The sequence below is a fragment of the Netta rufina genome, assembly GCF_964035555.1.
Source record: "Netta rufina genome assembly, chromosome: 2".
NCBI lineage: Eukaryota > Metazoa > Chordata > Aves > Anseriformes > Anatidae > Netta > Netta rufina.
In genome coordinates, this window is record NC_140124.1 from 97,070,426 (window position 1) to 97,085,253 (window position 14,828).

Below are 14,828 nucleotides of genomic sequence, written 5' to 3' on the forward strand. Positions count from 1 at the left end.
AGATAGTATGAAGCTTGTGGTTTGGGGGTGGGGCAATGTTTTGGGTGGTTTGGTGGTTTGGTTTTCTTTTTTTTTTTTTTTTTTTGAGTATTTTGTGCTGCAAGATAAGAAATGGGGAAAATATTTTTTTTCTTTCTTAGTGTAGTTTTATTTATATATGTACATATATATATTTGGACACTGAGCATCTGCAAAATGAACGTCAAATACCACAGTGAGAATGGATTTACTAATAGATACTTATAAATTGTAATGCATTAAACTTATTGGATGTACTAAAAGAAGATAGCAATTAAAACTGTAACATTAGCATAGTAAAGGCAAGTGTGGACACCCAGAATCATGGAAAAAGTAGTTACTGCTTTATAGTGTACATACTGACAGTTAAAAGCTGTCAGTATTATATTATTGCTTGCAAACTGTCCACTTACAATTCCAGTAAGAGCTCTTTTAAGCAAGAGGCTACGTTAAATAAGAGAACAATTGTTTTCACTCATTGATAATTCATATGTTAAATGACAGATTTTTTATTCAGGTATCATAAAAAGAAAACAACTTGCATTATCAACTTCCCTTTTAGCATTACAAGCTGCTGTTTCTTGTGAGTGCTGGGGGTGAGCTAAGGTTTGATGAGAACTGGTTAGATGGAGTTACTGTCTGAGCTGGGAAAGTAAGGAATTCAGCCAAAGCAGGTGTGCTGGCTGAAATGGGCATCCACAGGTGAAGGTAATCCCCTGGGTCACCCTGGGCTGTTCTTTGGCTGTGGCCAGAGCCCTGCCATTCGTGCTGTCTCTGAAATATAGTGGTCACTCTCTTGTGTCTTATCTTGAAAGTGGTTATAGTTTTCTCTCTCCTGGTCCTTCCAGACCCTTTTCTTCCAGTGTTCAGAACCACTCTGACTTGCAGCTCGGATTTATACACAGGCAGGATATATTTTCTCCTCTTTCAACACTGTCTTAACCTTGCTTTTCTTTTAGGTGTGACATCTTACGGGTTTTTAGTCCTGTCCCTGTATAATAGGCTCCTATTGCTTTCATTATCCCAGCATCTCTTCTAGTAAAAAAAAAATTATGCTGTTAGATATGGCTGACAAGAGCCGTACCTTGCATTCAGATGAGGTTATACATGTGTGTTGTGTGATGACATCAGTCCTTCCCTGTCATGACTGGAAATACCCCCTCGTCATACAACATAGGTCTGTTTGTCTTTTTTTTTTTTTCTTTTTTTCCCCTGCCAGATCATGTTGGTGACTCACAGTTATCCTGTGATCAACCCGTAGACTGATCTTTCCCCTCAGTACCTTCTGAAATGCTCCCTGGTTTCCCACATCCTGTGTGAGTATGCGAATCACAAGCTGGTTATCTAATGGTACTGATGACCTCCTGCTCTGGCTGTTTAAATAAAGGCAGGCAGAGAGGGGTTACTGTGGTTTCTGCTCTGCCTCGTGATAAGCCCAGGCCTGATGGTTAGCATGATGTGTGCCTGAGAAAGTCTGCTGAAATAACACCTCGGAGAGCAGAGAAACACCTCGTTGTTGTATTTCAACAGGGTTCTGGTGTAAAATGAGGTGAAGCTGCTTAGGCACGTTATCATGACTGGTGTAATTTATCTCTGTCTTTGTGCTGTATCTATCATATGAGAGAAGGGTTTACCTCCTGAGCATGTGCTCTGTGTACTGAGGTTGCAGGAGATTTAGGGAAGCAATGTTCTTCATCTGCCTTCACATGCTGCCAGGCATATTGCCTTCCCATGCTGCCTGGCATAACGAGAGACCCTTTTTGGTGGAGGGCTGCAGACCCTGTCGCAGATTTAATGATGATAATTGAAACATTTTCTTCTTGTTTTAATAACACTCAGTTAACAATAAAAATAGAAAACTTTGTCCTTATACCTCACAAAGGAAGCTTGTTCAAGATTAAGATGATAGTGTGATGGGTGCTGTGAATAATAACTTTTAAGATTACTTAGCTTTTAATCATGGAGTGAATTTGAGGTGTATTTTGGTGAACACCTTTGAAAATGAATATGCTGCTAAGCTCTGTATTAAAACACAAATTTTCTTACTCCATTGACTTGTTGCAAGATTTAGCTGTCGTTTTGTTTTTGTTTTTTTTTTGTTTGTTTGTTTGTTTGTTTTGTTTTTGTACAGTGAATAAAACATGATTTGACATAAATGCAGAACTGCAATAGAAAACAATCCTGAAGAAAACAGTGTTTGGCCTGACACATTCCTTTGTCTTCCTTTTAACATGAAATAAACAATCTGATTTTAATGAAAGAAGGGGAAATAATTGTCTTGTGTACATTTCATACATCATTGTGTTCAAATAGAATTTTATTTTTCTGGGCCTGTTATTCTTGTCAGTAGGAATTCAGTAATAATTATTCCTATGCTGTCTTTGCTCACAGCTCTCCCAACCTTTATAGAGGCTACATTTAGTACATGAAATTGAAGATTTAGAAAAAAATGAGGCAATTCTTGAATGTGAGGCACAAAAGTACTTTACATTTGATGAAGCACACAGCACAAAAGTACTTTAAAGTATATATGACAAAGCACACAGCTACAGTAATAGTATCAGGATGATGTAAAGACTTAAGTGGTTTCTCACACAGATTGCAGAGTCAGGGTTGCTGCTGTTACTCATTAATTATGTAAAATTCCAAGTGCAACACCTCATGGTTTAGTGACTGCAACCTGCCCAGCTTCTGACCTCGGCGAGGAAAGCCCAAAGTAGCCAGACTGAAATTCCCTTTGAGAAACAGGTAACTTTGTTTATTTCTCAGATATACAGTTATCCTTAGCAAGAAGTATTTTTGTTTTCTCTGTTTGGAAGGGAAAGCAACCCACTCTATCACTGACAAAAAAAAAAATAAAAATCCCAAACCAGTGTCGTAGTATTGCTGCCAGATAGGCATTGAGGAGCACACAAATACTGCTTCTCTACAGTCACTTTGTTCTTGGAATTAATTTCTTGATGTAGAAGTAGAACATCTTGTGACACCTCATGAAGCTTCAGTGCCTATGTACAACTTGCACAGCAAAGGGTTTCAAGCTGGAGAGTCTTGTTTTGCATGTGCTAACAGACTGTGGGTAATAGCAACCTGTTAGGAGGTTGTCACAAGACCCATGAATCTTGTTACGTATCTTAAGTACACTCAAATCAAAAGCTTGGGGACTAAGTTTCCATCAAGTTATTTAAAAAAAAAAATTACTTTCAAAGCGTAATTTTATGCATGAATGCTCAGGCAATCAGGCTAGGAAAGAGAAGGCAAAAGAGTAACATAGCACGTAATGAGTGAGGAATATAAGCATATATATTGTTCAGGGTGCTTTTTTCACATCACAAAAGACAAATTGGGTTTTGTGCCTCCTTGGCAGCAAGCTTATGGGAAGGGAGGGACATGGCTTTACAGCATCAGATTGAGCCAAGAGGGAGTCAGCTGGGAGTGCGGTGAAAAGTCAGAGCCTTTCGTAATATCTATATTTATGCCAAACGTAAGAGAGGAACACTTAGAGGAAACCCGACTCTCGGCTGATATGTTTACAGTATGGATAGGTAGATCATGTGTGAAGGCAGAACAGGCGGAGGGAAAGGTGGGGCAGTGTCTTTTTTTTTTTTTTTTTTTTAAGCTTATTTAAATGAGAAGGGTGTAGTGGTTCATTGTTTTCTCCCAGCAATGTTAACGGTGTCTGGAGAGGATGAATCATCTTCTTGTCCCATCTGTCAGTCAGTCGAATACGAGAAGATAAGAGCCAGCGTGCAGTGCCTTTGATTCACGTGCGTTTGGAGCTGCAGGTGTGCATTTTGTCATCAGTCACTACGGTGTGTTAGGGAGACGCTGAGCATCAAAGTGGCTGTGTTCACTGGAAGCCTCACTTCTAAAGGGAAAACATACAGCTCACCATTTGGAGAGGAATTCTTGTCTCTCTAAATAGACACACAAAAAATGTGAGTTTTCAAATGTATGTTGTTTTGATTTTCGTGGTGTCTCTCCATTTTTATGTGAAAACAAATGTTAGGTCTTCTGTGATTTCAGAGTACTGTAATCTCAAAACCCGAAAGTCTGCATGTAAGTCATAATGATACTTGCCTGCATGGTTTCTTGATTGTTCCTTGTCTTTTTCTGCTGTTGTACTGATAAGATCCTTATTTTGGCCTGAAATTCTCTACCATTTGAAATCAAATTTCATTCTTCATTTTTTTCATTTTCCTGCTTAATGTTACATTTATGTTATGTTTCCTTGTGTTCTGGTTTCTCTCTGAGTATTTTAGCATTTAGGGCAAGTACGTCGTTCAGTTGCTGACTCATTCAGGTCAAGAGGTGAAGTCCACTGCTGCAGGCATGCTCCTAAAGGAGATATAGAGCACTTTAGGAGCAATGATAGTGGAAAGTGCTGGTCTTAAGAGCTTACACCATGTCTTCACTATATGCAGAATGAGGTTGCGTTGCATCTCTGTACTTAGCTATTCTTTCTATATCTTTCTCTCTCTCTCTCTTTTTTTTTTTTTTTTTTTCCTTGGGATTTATTTTATTGCAGTGGCAAAATACGTTGTCCCTGGAGCAGGGAAATGCTGAGGAACAAACACCCGTGAGTATGCCCCTGAGCTTTTTCAGAGGGCTGGGAAAAATTGGTGCGTGCTTCTAGGTCTTGTATGCCATGCAGACCTTAAGGGTCCTTCTTTGGACCCCCATTCAGTATGGAGAGGAAAAAAATAGATGTTTTGTTGTTATTTTGTTTGTTTTTCTTCAGTAGGGTATCTGAAAGGGTGAAAAGTAAAGATGTATTGCCCCTTGGTAAAGACAGCACATAGCAAATTAAACGAACGTGTCGATAATAGTGAATGAAATTCAAATAGACAAATCAGTCCTAAATTCATAAGGCAACGATCCCTTTTTGGATCAGGCTCAAGGGATGCGATACTAGGACGCTCCTTCCATCATGGTGTTGTGAAGACAAATAGTGAGCATGTGGCTAACGCCGTCTGATCACAAACATTCAGGATTTGTGTTTGTACAAGGGAGTACAGATAACGGTGTGTGCTAAGTGATGCCAGGTGAGCATTTTTCTGTTCACTAAGGGAGGCAGAAAAGCCCCGTTGAAAAATTTGTTCTAAAATTATCTGTTTTCTCATTCCTAATGGGGAACATGAGGCTGACAGTGTTTCAGAAAAAGAGGGTGGAGTGGGCTGAAGGAAGAAAGAAGGGAAAAACAAGAGAAGCATAAGCTACGGGAAATAAATATATATGGTTTAGAAATTTCATTATGATTGCTCTTGCAGGCTGCTGTCTGTAATCAAGTTTGGACTGTCCTCAGGTGAAATTCCTGAAATTTACATGTGTTTAAAAAAAAAAAAAACAGAAACAATGCAATATCCTTCTTGTTGAAGAGAGAGGGAAAAGTGTAAGCAAAGCAGTCAGAAAAGATCAAGAAAAAGAACCAGGACAAAAAAAAAAAAAAAACCTGTCTGCTGTGCTTACTCCATGGCAGCTTTGGGAAATAATTTGGTGTTCTTTCACAAAATATATTCTACTGCAGTATCATAGCCTTGTAGCCTTTCTCCAGTGTCATACTGTTTACATGAAATGTACTGATACTGAAATAGTTTTGATACCTTTGGTGGATGAGGTGTACCTAAACTACTGAGACACTGCACTAGCACGAGGGAGTGTTTTCTCGGGTGTTTAGAATTTGAACCGTCTCTTAGAGGGACACTATTCTAGGTCTAGTGTCCTCACTAAAGAGCATACAGCTGTCTATAAACATGAAAATTGTTGTAATGCCTACATAGGCCAGATTTCTAATATGCAAGGTATTGTGCAAGCATAATTTAAAATGCATGTATTGCTATTTACTGCCGGTGACTCTTCTGATCTGAATATTACTGTTTGCCACTGTAATTTTGTTTTTTGCCATTGACTACGGACATATATAGAGAGAATCATTTGGTTTTCCTTCAGGACGTGTTCCTCAGAGAAATAGCACTGTGGAACTCAAAAGTGAAGTAAGGTTTGATCCAGCAAGGATTACACACTTCCATGGGGAATGAAAAGTTAAATTTATGTGAAATAATGACAAAACTTGTAAGAGATATAAAACATTTATTTCACAAAATTTAATGCTTGAATTAAGAGGGCTGGATTCCTAGGAAGCAATTTGCCCATGAGGTGAGTTACTTTTGTGTGGTTGCTTGCATCTGATTCTGACTGTGGTTACTGATGCAGTTAGCTACAGGTCACTCACCTGAGGCTGCAAGAGGTTTTCTTTCTTGGTACATGGGAGTCCCAGATGACCATGAGGGAATTCTATGGAAGCAGTTTAGGTGTGCCCAGGGTCTGTCTATTTTTAAAAAGATGCTGAAGTGAAGGGCTTCTTTCTAAAGATGCACATCACCCTGAGAGCCTAGAAAGCACTCTCAACATTTCTAGCTAGCAGCTGGGCAATAGGTCAGCTTGCTTCTCAGGAATCTACATAACCTGGACTTGACACTGGTGAAAGAAAAGATTTGTGTGTCACTGCTGGGGAAGTTTGTCATTAAGAGTCTGCATCAGAGGGCTACCAAAATTAGACAGAACTTGGACATTTCTTAACAGTAACTATGCTGCTTTCTTTTGTCTAATAAGATCTGGATGTAGTAGTAAAATCCAGTTTTATTCAGACGAGAATATCAATTAATGTAGCAGAAAGTTTTAAGTAAATTCCTGAAATATTTTTATGTTCCATGCTGACTCTTCCCATACGTGAGTAAGACTGTGAGCATTCAGTAAACGTATCTAGCACTGTAGCTCTGCACCATTATTCACCAGCATCAGTGTGTGGTGAATACATGTTCCTAGACAAGGTACTAATTATGAGCTGATACTTGTAAATATGTAAGCGCTCACATACCTGTATTATTAGGTGTAGTTCTGTTGAGTCATACTGAAGTGCGTGGGAAGAGGTAAGATCGAACCCTTATTTTACATAACTAAATTGCTCTTCAAGGATAACATTTAACAATCCATTTGCAGCATCCTGTGACTTCCATTAGATAGTTTGTACGTTTTAAAGCTAAATAACTATTAATGTTCAAAACAGGTGCACCAGGTGCATTGGCTTCTAGCCTCTTGTATTTCCTGAATTGTTATGATTCGTTAGCTGTCACTGTAAACAAGCTCGTGGGCTGAAATTTATTGTTTTTATTTAGATTACAGAAAGCTGATGTTCAGCAAGATATTACAGGAGATGTACACCCTTTAGAGTCTGACAATTACAAGTAGTGGACTTTTCTCAGGTTCCTTTCAGTGAGTAAGAAAATGGTACTTTACAGTTAAGCTAGCGTAATCTGCAAAAAAAAAGATACCAATCTGTTTCTTGGTATGTTCAAAAAGTTTAGAGGAACATGTTTCTGCCTTTCAGGGGAAATTCTGAAGTGAGATTTAAACCTCTATGTAAGACAGTGTGTGTGTGTGGGGAGATAACCTTTTCAGAACCTTGTCCAAAGTACAAATATCTATTTAATTTCAACAGGAAGGCTAGAATTGGGTTAAAAAAAAATTGTCTGATGATATATGTTTACAAAACCCTATCTGTAATCAATTTAATCAATTTTAATCAAACATACATGCATTTTTTTATATATATATATATATTTTTTTATATTTTTTTGTGAATATGTGATATGCAGGACCAAGTTTTCCCATCTCTTTCTGTATTTGTTCATCTTTTAATTTTACACTTAGATAGGAAAGAGAGGTTTCTGTCCTGAAGTGGTGTTTCCACTGTTTCTAGCTGGAATACACCTTTCTATCCTGAAGAAAGCAGAAAAGAAGGCTTGGCCTAGGCTTCCTGCAGGCCACCTGTTAGACTGAGTCCCTGAGTAAGGTGACTTGGTGGGAGAAGGCAGTTTATTTTATTTCCCCAGGCAAGATCCCTGTGCTGTTTTGGGGAATCACTTGAAGCAGCCTGGGTAGCTGGAATGATTTCGGCAGCAGGCAGTGACTGGGTTATGCTAGGGTTTTGGCAGCAAAGCTGCTTCAGCTGGCTCCTGGCAAGGGGAGCGGTGTGGAGGCTGCTGGGCAGCTCTGCTTGTAGAGCTTGCAGTGCCTGCCTGGGCAGCTGGTGCTGTGGTCTGGTTGTTGCAGGTCTTCCCCGTGTCCCCTCTCATTTTGTGACTTAAGGTCATATGCAGAATCGTTTGTCTCACAGGAATTACAAAACTTGCTGGATTTCACTAGGAAGGTTGAGGACATGTGCTGTTGTGGTCATAAGCTTGATCTCATGCTCAGGCCTATTTTGGAAGCTTATTGTTAGACCTGATTCACATCTGATTCAATGGAGGTTGCTGCATTTCTACGGCAGTTGTATTTTCTCATTGTTTTGGAGCTTCATGACTGTTCTTGTGGCTGTTTATCAGTGCTAAGGCACGTATGGACTCATCTGCAAACAAGGATGTAGCTGGGTTGACTGACATTTGTTAATAACTGCCAGGAGCTGCTGCTTCGCTGTATGCAGAGCTGCTTCGTCTGGCAACCTGAATGTTACGAAAATTACTAAAAAAGAAAATCCTCTTCCATCTCAGATTTTTTGAATAGTTGGCTGCAGGTTCCTACAAAGATGGTACAGTGAGTAATCCCATTGAAGTCAGTGACTCAACTCATCTCATAAAAATCAGCACACATACAAACGGTGGCTTTCTCAGAACAACAGCAATCACAAAATAGGTAGTCTTAACAACAGCCTGTACTTTCATCCTGAAGTGAAAATGACCCATGGTCTCAGTTTTTAATCAAGTATGGCAGACTTCTGCTCGCATGTAAAGTGAAAAATCGGGTCTTTCTTTTTGCTGCTGGGAGTGATTTTAATGCTTCCAGGCTTGCGTATGCTGGTACTGTGCTCTGATCATCGCAGATCTGCATGTTGTCCTCTCTAATTTCATGTTGCTACTTTCCCATCAGATAGATACAGAACAGTTTGCATTATAGGCTTCCACTTCCAATTGGCATCAAAATTTTTGAAAGCCTTTATTTCCCAAAGGACCACTTACAGATTTCTCCATTTCTGTTACTCTTAAGATATTTTTGTGCCTTTGTCTGGGAAGTATCTTCATTTCTACACAGGAATTTGTATCTTACTGGTTTGCTGGTTTTTCATTGTGCTTACTTTGTGCAGACACTTGGGAAGAAAACTGGCCTTATCATTTGCTACAGCTAGCTTGTGGCAGCGTGGAACTTGTTGCTGATTTTCTTTCCACTCACCAGCAAAGGATTTAAAATGTTTATCTGGCTTAGTTTCACACCATGGTGCACAATATGGTTTGTCCATAGCTGGTATCTTTCTCCACTATGGCAGTGCAGGAGTGGGGCCCCACTGTGCTGGGTGTTTCGTGGGCACAGGACAGTTATTCCTAGAGATTTAATCCACAGAAACAAGTGAGAGAAAGGTGAGGCAGGACGGCAAGCAAAGTTCTAGTTCGCAAGTATTACATCAGCTCCATTGCCTGTTTACTTAAAAGTATGTGCATTGCAGAGCGTTTGATATTATTATCATTATTACTGTTTCTATAAATGACTTGGAACATCATGCCGGTACGTTCCTGGATAGATGTTTCCTCTGGTTTTGTATTCCACTTGGTATTTTCCTTAGGTCGCAAAGTAGGCGATGAGAGATGAGCTGCCTTTCACAGGGAAAAGAAGAAAGGCTGCTCTGAGGTAGTTCAGCCCTGAAATCAAGGTTGTAAGTGCATTTTGGGGGGATTTTTTATTGCAAATTTTCATAATGTCACAATAATTTAAACTGGTTGTGCTGATTTCACAGTTTCAAAAGGTGTATTTCAATCTTTTATGCAACACATATATCTTTAAAAAAAAAAAATCTATTATTTGGCAATAAACTCTATCTTGAGTACACTTAATGAGTTTGGATGGTTTTTAATTTTTCCTCTGTGAGACCTCAGAAGTGGATTTAGTGGGGAATGATTTGATCACATAGTGACATGTGTCATTTTGAGTGTTGAGTGGCTGGAATTTGGTGGATAATTGAATAAGCACTGGAGACCCTTGCTAATTTGAAGTGTATTATCTGTGTCTGGGGAGAAATCTGTCAGTCCGTCTGAAATTGCAGTAGCAATGCAGGACAGAGTGGCTTTCGATAAAATGCACATTTGTGATGGAAAGTCAGAAGTAATCAAAGTCTCTATCTGTTGGAGATAGGTATCCCTTGGTATGCAGGTCAGTCCATGTATCTGAGCTTATAACCGTGTCTTTATTTTCGAGTATAACTAGGTAATAGGCTGTTATTTTACTTCACATGTTTTCTGTCATAGCAAAGGTCTGTTGTGCTTCTTTGCCAAGCTTTTGCAGAAGATATTGTTAATGAAGTAACAGCCTTCTGATACTGTTTGAGCATTGCGCAAAGATTTCTGATGCCAAGGTTTTATAGTATGTAGCATTATATTTGTTGCAGAGTAGCAAATATTACTGTTCGTCAGAAATTCAACATTATGAGCAAAAGTCCAGTTCATAATACTGAGAAGAGAAAGTCTCTTTGAAACTTCTTTTAGAAGTAGTTTTAAGTTTCGGGGCTTTAAATGTTACCTTGCACCGTCTTTAGGTACTAAAACTCAAAGACAAACCATGTCTGTGTAAGATACTATACAGACACAGGCTTCTAAGAGACGAAATATGTAGTGTAACCACAAATGCAAGCTAAAAGCTGAAATTTCAGTGTTGTGGTTTAACCTACATAAGCTCTGCTAAAGCTGAGATACACCACAGTAAGCCAGAAAATACAAAGAAAAGGCTGGCATTCCATTCCTATGTGCTTGCCATGAAAGCCTGTGCTTTAAAGAACATATCCATTCTCACCTCTACAGCAAATTGTTAGCAGTTTGGTGTAGTGCTTGGCTTTTTTCAGTAATTGCTGTTTATGTAATGGCAAATGTGAATTCTAAAGAACTTACTTGATGCCTTACAAAAATCTGCAGCTACAAATCAGCTGCTACATATTGTGCAATTGGGATTGTAAATATGATATCAAAAGATAGGGCTTCTGCCTAAATACTGACCTAGTCTTGGCTTATGTACAAATCAAATGCTTTATTTTCCCTCCTCTTCCTTTTTTAAGAAGGAAAATTTACTGTGGACTGTAAAAATGTTCATTGTATGAGAGCTGTTTTGCTGTACTGTTCAAGGAAGAATTAATTTGTATTTCAATATAAATGTATTGGTTTCAAAATTTCTGTTTTGTTTTTGTCTTTTCAGAATTTGAAGTTCTGGTGGTAGATCATGGGGAACCATGTGGGGAAACGAGAACATAGTGCTGACAAGTCAACCAAGGTAAGAGCAGAAAATTGAAGAGGCAAGATCATTTCAGAAATCTGTGTTATATAATAATTTATATTTACTACCTTAACATGTTTACCAGATCACTTTCACCATTGCTATTTTTGTAGTTTTCATTTTAAAATGAAATAATTTCTTTAAAAGGGTCCTATGAGATGTAGCCAGACTAGGATTTTGCTGTGTTGGATGAAGTTTTCATGTGTCAGATGCATAGCTGACAAAATGCTTCTCAGTCATGTTTGAAATGAATGAAATAAGCCTTAGGAGCAGGAAATTGCAGACATTTTTAAAGAGCCAATGAGCTGACTAATGTTTTACTTACTGACAGCTTTCCATTTTGGCAGTCGTTGGCTTTATCGTTAAGAAAGGAACTGTATGGAAACAAGTAAAATAAGAGGATTCCAAAGGCAACAATTGTCAGTCTCAGTAGATACAACTTTAAAAATCTCCTTGGTAGAAAGAGGAGAATCATCAAAATATTAACTAAAAGTTAGTATATATTTTCTAGGCCACTGTTGACACTTTGTATTTCACGTATTATGTGATATTCTGTTTGCCTTGTGATAATATCTTGTTTATTTGTGTGTCTGCATTGTACAGAAAGAGTGTATTCACATGTATCTTAAAATAAAGCATATATAAAAAGTTGTTTTTTCTTACTAGCTTTTGCTAACTTCCCTCTACCCATCCCCACCCAAAAAGAACAGTTTACAGTCCAATCCCACAGTGTATAAACTTATTGCCCTTTGCATCAGACAGATGATGTAAACAGATAGTTCTGTGCTCTGGCTGGAGGAATGCAGGTATTTTGCATTGCAGTGGCACAGATAAGCAGCTATCCCTAAAAGGTTTATGCAGACTAGAATTCATATAGCTACTAGTTCTTTGACTTCTTCTTTAGGGAAGTACATGAGGACGTTGGAGGGAACAGAAAACAGCAGGAAGAGAGAACTGGAAACATGCTTTTGTTTTCTATTCAGTGTTTTACAAAATGGTTTCGGTTTTAGTGAAAACAATAGCGTGAGTCCCAAGCTGTGTTTGGCACTTTAAGATTTTTGGTTACATTTCTAGAAAATTGCCTTGTGTGGATCCAGCAAAGTCATGTGTACCTAACAGATGTATTTAGTTAAATATTTTGACTCTTTCTGACCAAGCATGGGAGATCCTGCAGGTGTGATATGGCAGGTACACAGAGCTTATTAGACTGTTGTGCACCATGTGTCCTGTGCTTAGGTTTTTCTTTGGGCACAAAATCTGGTTAGAAGAACTCTTCATAACTTCTCTCCCACTTTGGGATCATGTGTCTTATACATCTGAGTGGCAGGTCAGTGAGTTGTCTGGCACATGGGGCCTTAGAAATAAGAAGATTCTTCAAGCTCTAGCAGCCTATGCCATGAGCACAAGTCCTTCAGGAATGAGCAAGAGTCAGGTGTCCATGAGTCTTGCACTGAGTATGTAAAACAGGTCTAGAAGGAAAAAGACAGCTGAGCTCTTTTAAATTCATTTTTCCTTATCATTCAATGAATGTTGAATTCTGCAATGAAAATAACATTCATTGATGTAAAATATTTCGAAGGGGGAACTTACTTCTGTAGCAATATCTTCTGTCCCTCTCTCATCCTTTCAGAGCGCAAAAGTAAAGCAAAACCCCAAACTTTAAAACAGCCAATGCTGATCAAGATCTCCCTTTACTCAAGAAAGACAGCAGTAGTATCACAAGAAATGATAAGGCCACAGATCTAAAATCAGGAAAGATACGGTTAAGGTGCTCCCGTGTATTCCATGTAACCAGTCAATCTTGATTCAGTTCTTGTAGGCAATAATAAAGTTCTGTACCATATGTACCATACTTGTTTTTAGTTTTCAAGCTGAAGTTGCTCTTTTGTCTTTGTTCAATATAGCTGTAAATTAGAACAGTTTTCCCACCAGTATTGTGGTGCTGCAGGCTTGCAGAGACTGCTGTGAAAATGCTGAATGACCTCTCCTTGCTCTTAGCAGTAGAACTGCAATGCAGAAGGCTATCAGCTCATTCTAAAATTCATTACTTGTAACTTCAGGCTGTTTGTAATGTTTCAATTCCCCAAAATATAGTACCAAAAAAGATGATCATCTTAGGCAGCTTGTTTTGAACACATAACAGTCAGATTTTCTGCACAGACACCATACTGGCTCCTGAACAGATAGTCCAGTTCTCCAGGTAGCTACATCATGAATATTGACGTGTTAGTGAAGATACTGTAAACAAACTGTAATTCTTGGTTGTACAGAAAATGCCCTGTAGTACAGCAATTACTGTGTGTATTTTTCATTTGTTCTTCTTCCTCTTTTTTTTTTTTTTTTTTTTTTTTTGAGTTGACATCATGCTTTGTTTTACTTTCAGTAAATTTGGATATTTGATGGCAAATTAGAAATATCCAGAAACCAATTATTTCATCAAATTCCTGTTACGAGACCAAGATGCTTTCAAATTTGCAGATTTATGAAAGGCAAGATGGCTTCCCATGCTGTGATGCTTCTTTCAAAATGTTATCTTCTTGATTTATAAAAATGCCAGGCTATAATGATGCTTTTATGAATAATGAGGAGAAATTTGAAATTAATTGAATGTTTTGAAGTGGTCTATTTGACTTAGGTAATGAGAAAAATACTTACAAAGCCCTCACCTTTCTCTACTATTTAATGAACACAGCAATTTCTCCTATTTCTCTTTTACTTTGGATGGTTTTAGGCTACTGAGTCTACTGAATCCTGCAGTAAATGTACAACTATGGATTTTGTTTAACTTTGTTCTTGGTGGTAATACTTGGGTTTAAACTTACTTAAATGTATCTGGGAAAAACAGAAAGGAAAATAATGTCCTGTTCTTCATGTCACAAATTTTGTTACCTTCTCTGAGAACTGAATGTAGAATTAAAAGAGTGGGTGAACAAAGTTTTGTTGATCTTTTTTCTGAGTTCTAGTTGATCTATGTTAATTCGGCACAGCTGCAAAGAGCCATGGGCTTTTTTTTTTTTTTTTCTTTCTGATGTCAGAAGGTGTGTTCAAGTGTTTCATTAGAACAGTTCCTTGCCGCTGTCTGTTCTGGCTGTCTCCCTTGGAGAATTCTGTTCAGCATATATATGCATCCCTAAATCACTGAACCTTCTTGATACCTGTCAAAATTGGCTCTTACCTTCTGTGTTGATTGTTCAGGCCCGTGGGGTTGGGAAGAAGTCTTTCGGTCACTGCCTCAGCTATTCTAGAACTACCAAATTCAGCAAGACCACAGAGCCTGGTTTTCCTGTACCTCAGGTCACATCATACGGTGGGGTGCTGGAAAGCAAGCTTGTGACTTGTATGAAAGATAAAAACCCACTGCCCTGCCATGTAAAGAGATTGCTCAAGAAACATAAGAAGGCCTGAAACGTGTCGGATCATTTGCCTATTTCATGTCCTTGCTGTACTTCGGGTATGCTGTCAATAAACACCAAAGAACCAAAATCAATTGCTACCTCTGATATCCA

The 14,828-nt window shown here is 38.5% G+C and overlaps 1 protein-coding gene across 5 annotated transcripts in view; it reads left to right on the top strand.

Moving 5' to 3' along the window:
* Window positions 1–14,828, top strand: part of MBP (myelin basic protein) — a 114,932-nt gene that overhangs the window by 13,869 nt on the left and 86,235 nt on the right. For 3 of the 5 annotated variants that reach the window (XM_084282221.1, XM_084282223.1, XM_084282222.1), the window contains exon 2: window positions 11,245–11,319. In XM_084282221.1, the coding sequence (XP_084138347.1) occupies window positions 11,269–11,319 (51 nt within the window). In that variant the 5' untranslated portion in view covers window positions 11,245–11,268. Of the gene's footprint in view, window positions 1–3,639; window positions 3,954–11,244; window positions 11,320–14,828 lie in introns of those variants that run through there. The other 2 variants (XM_084282220.1, XM_084282224.1) reach the window with 2 other exon arrangements.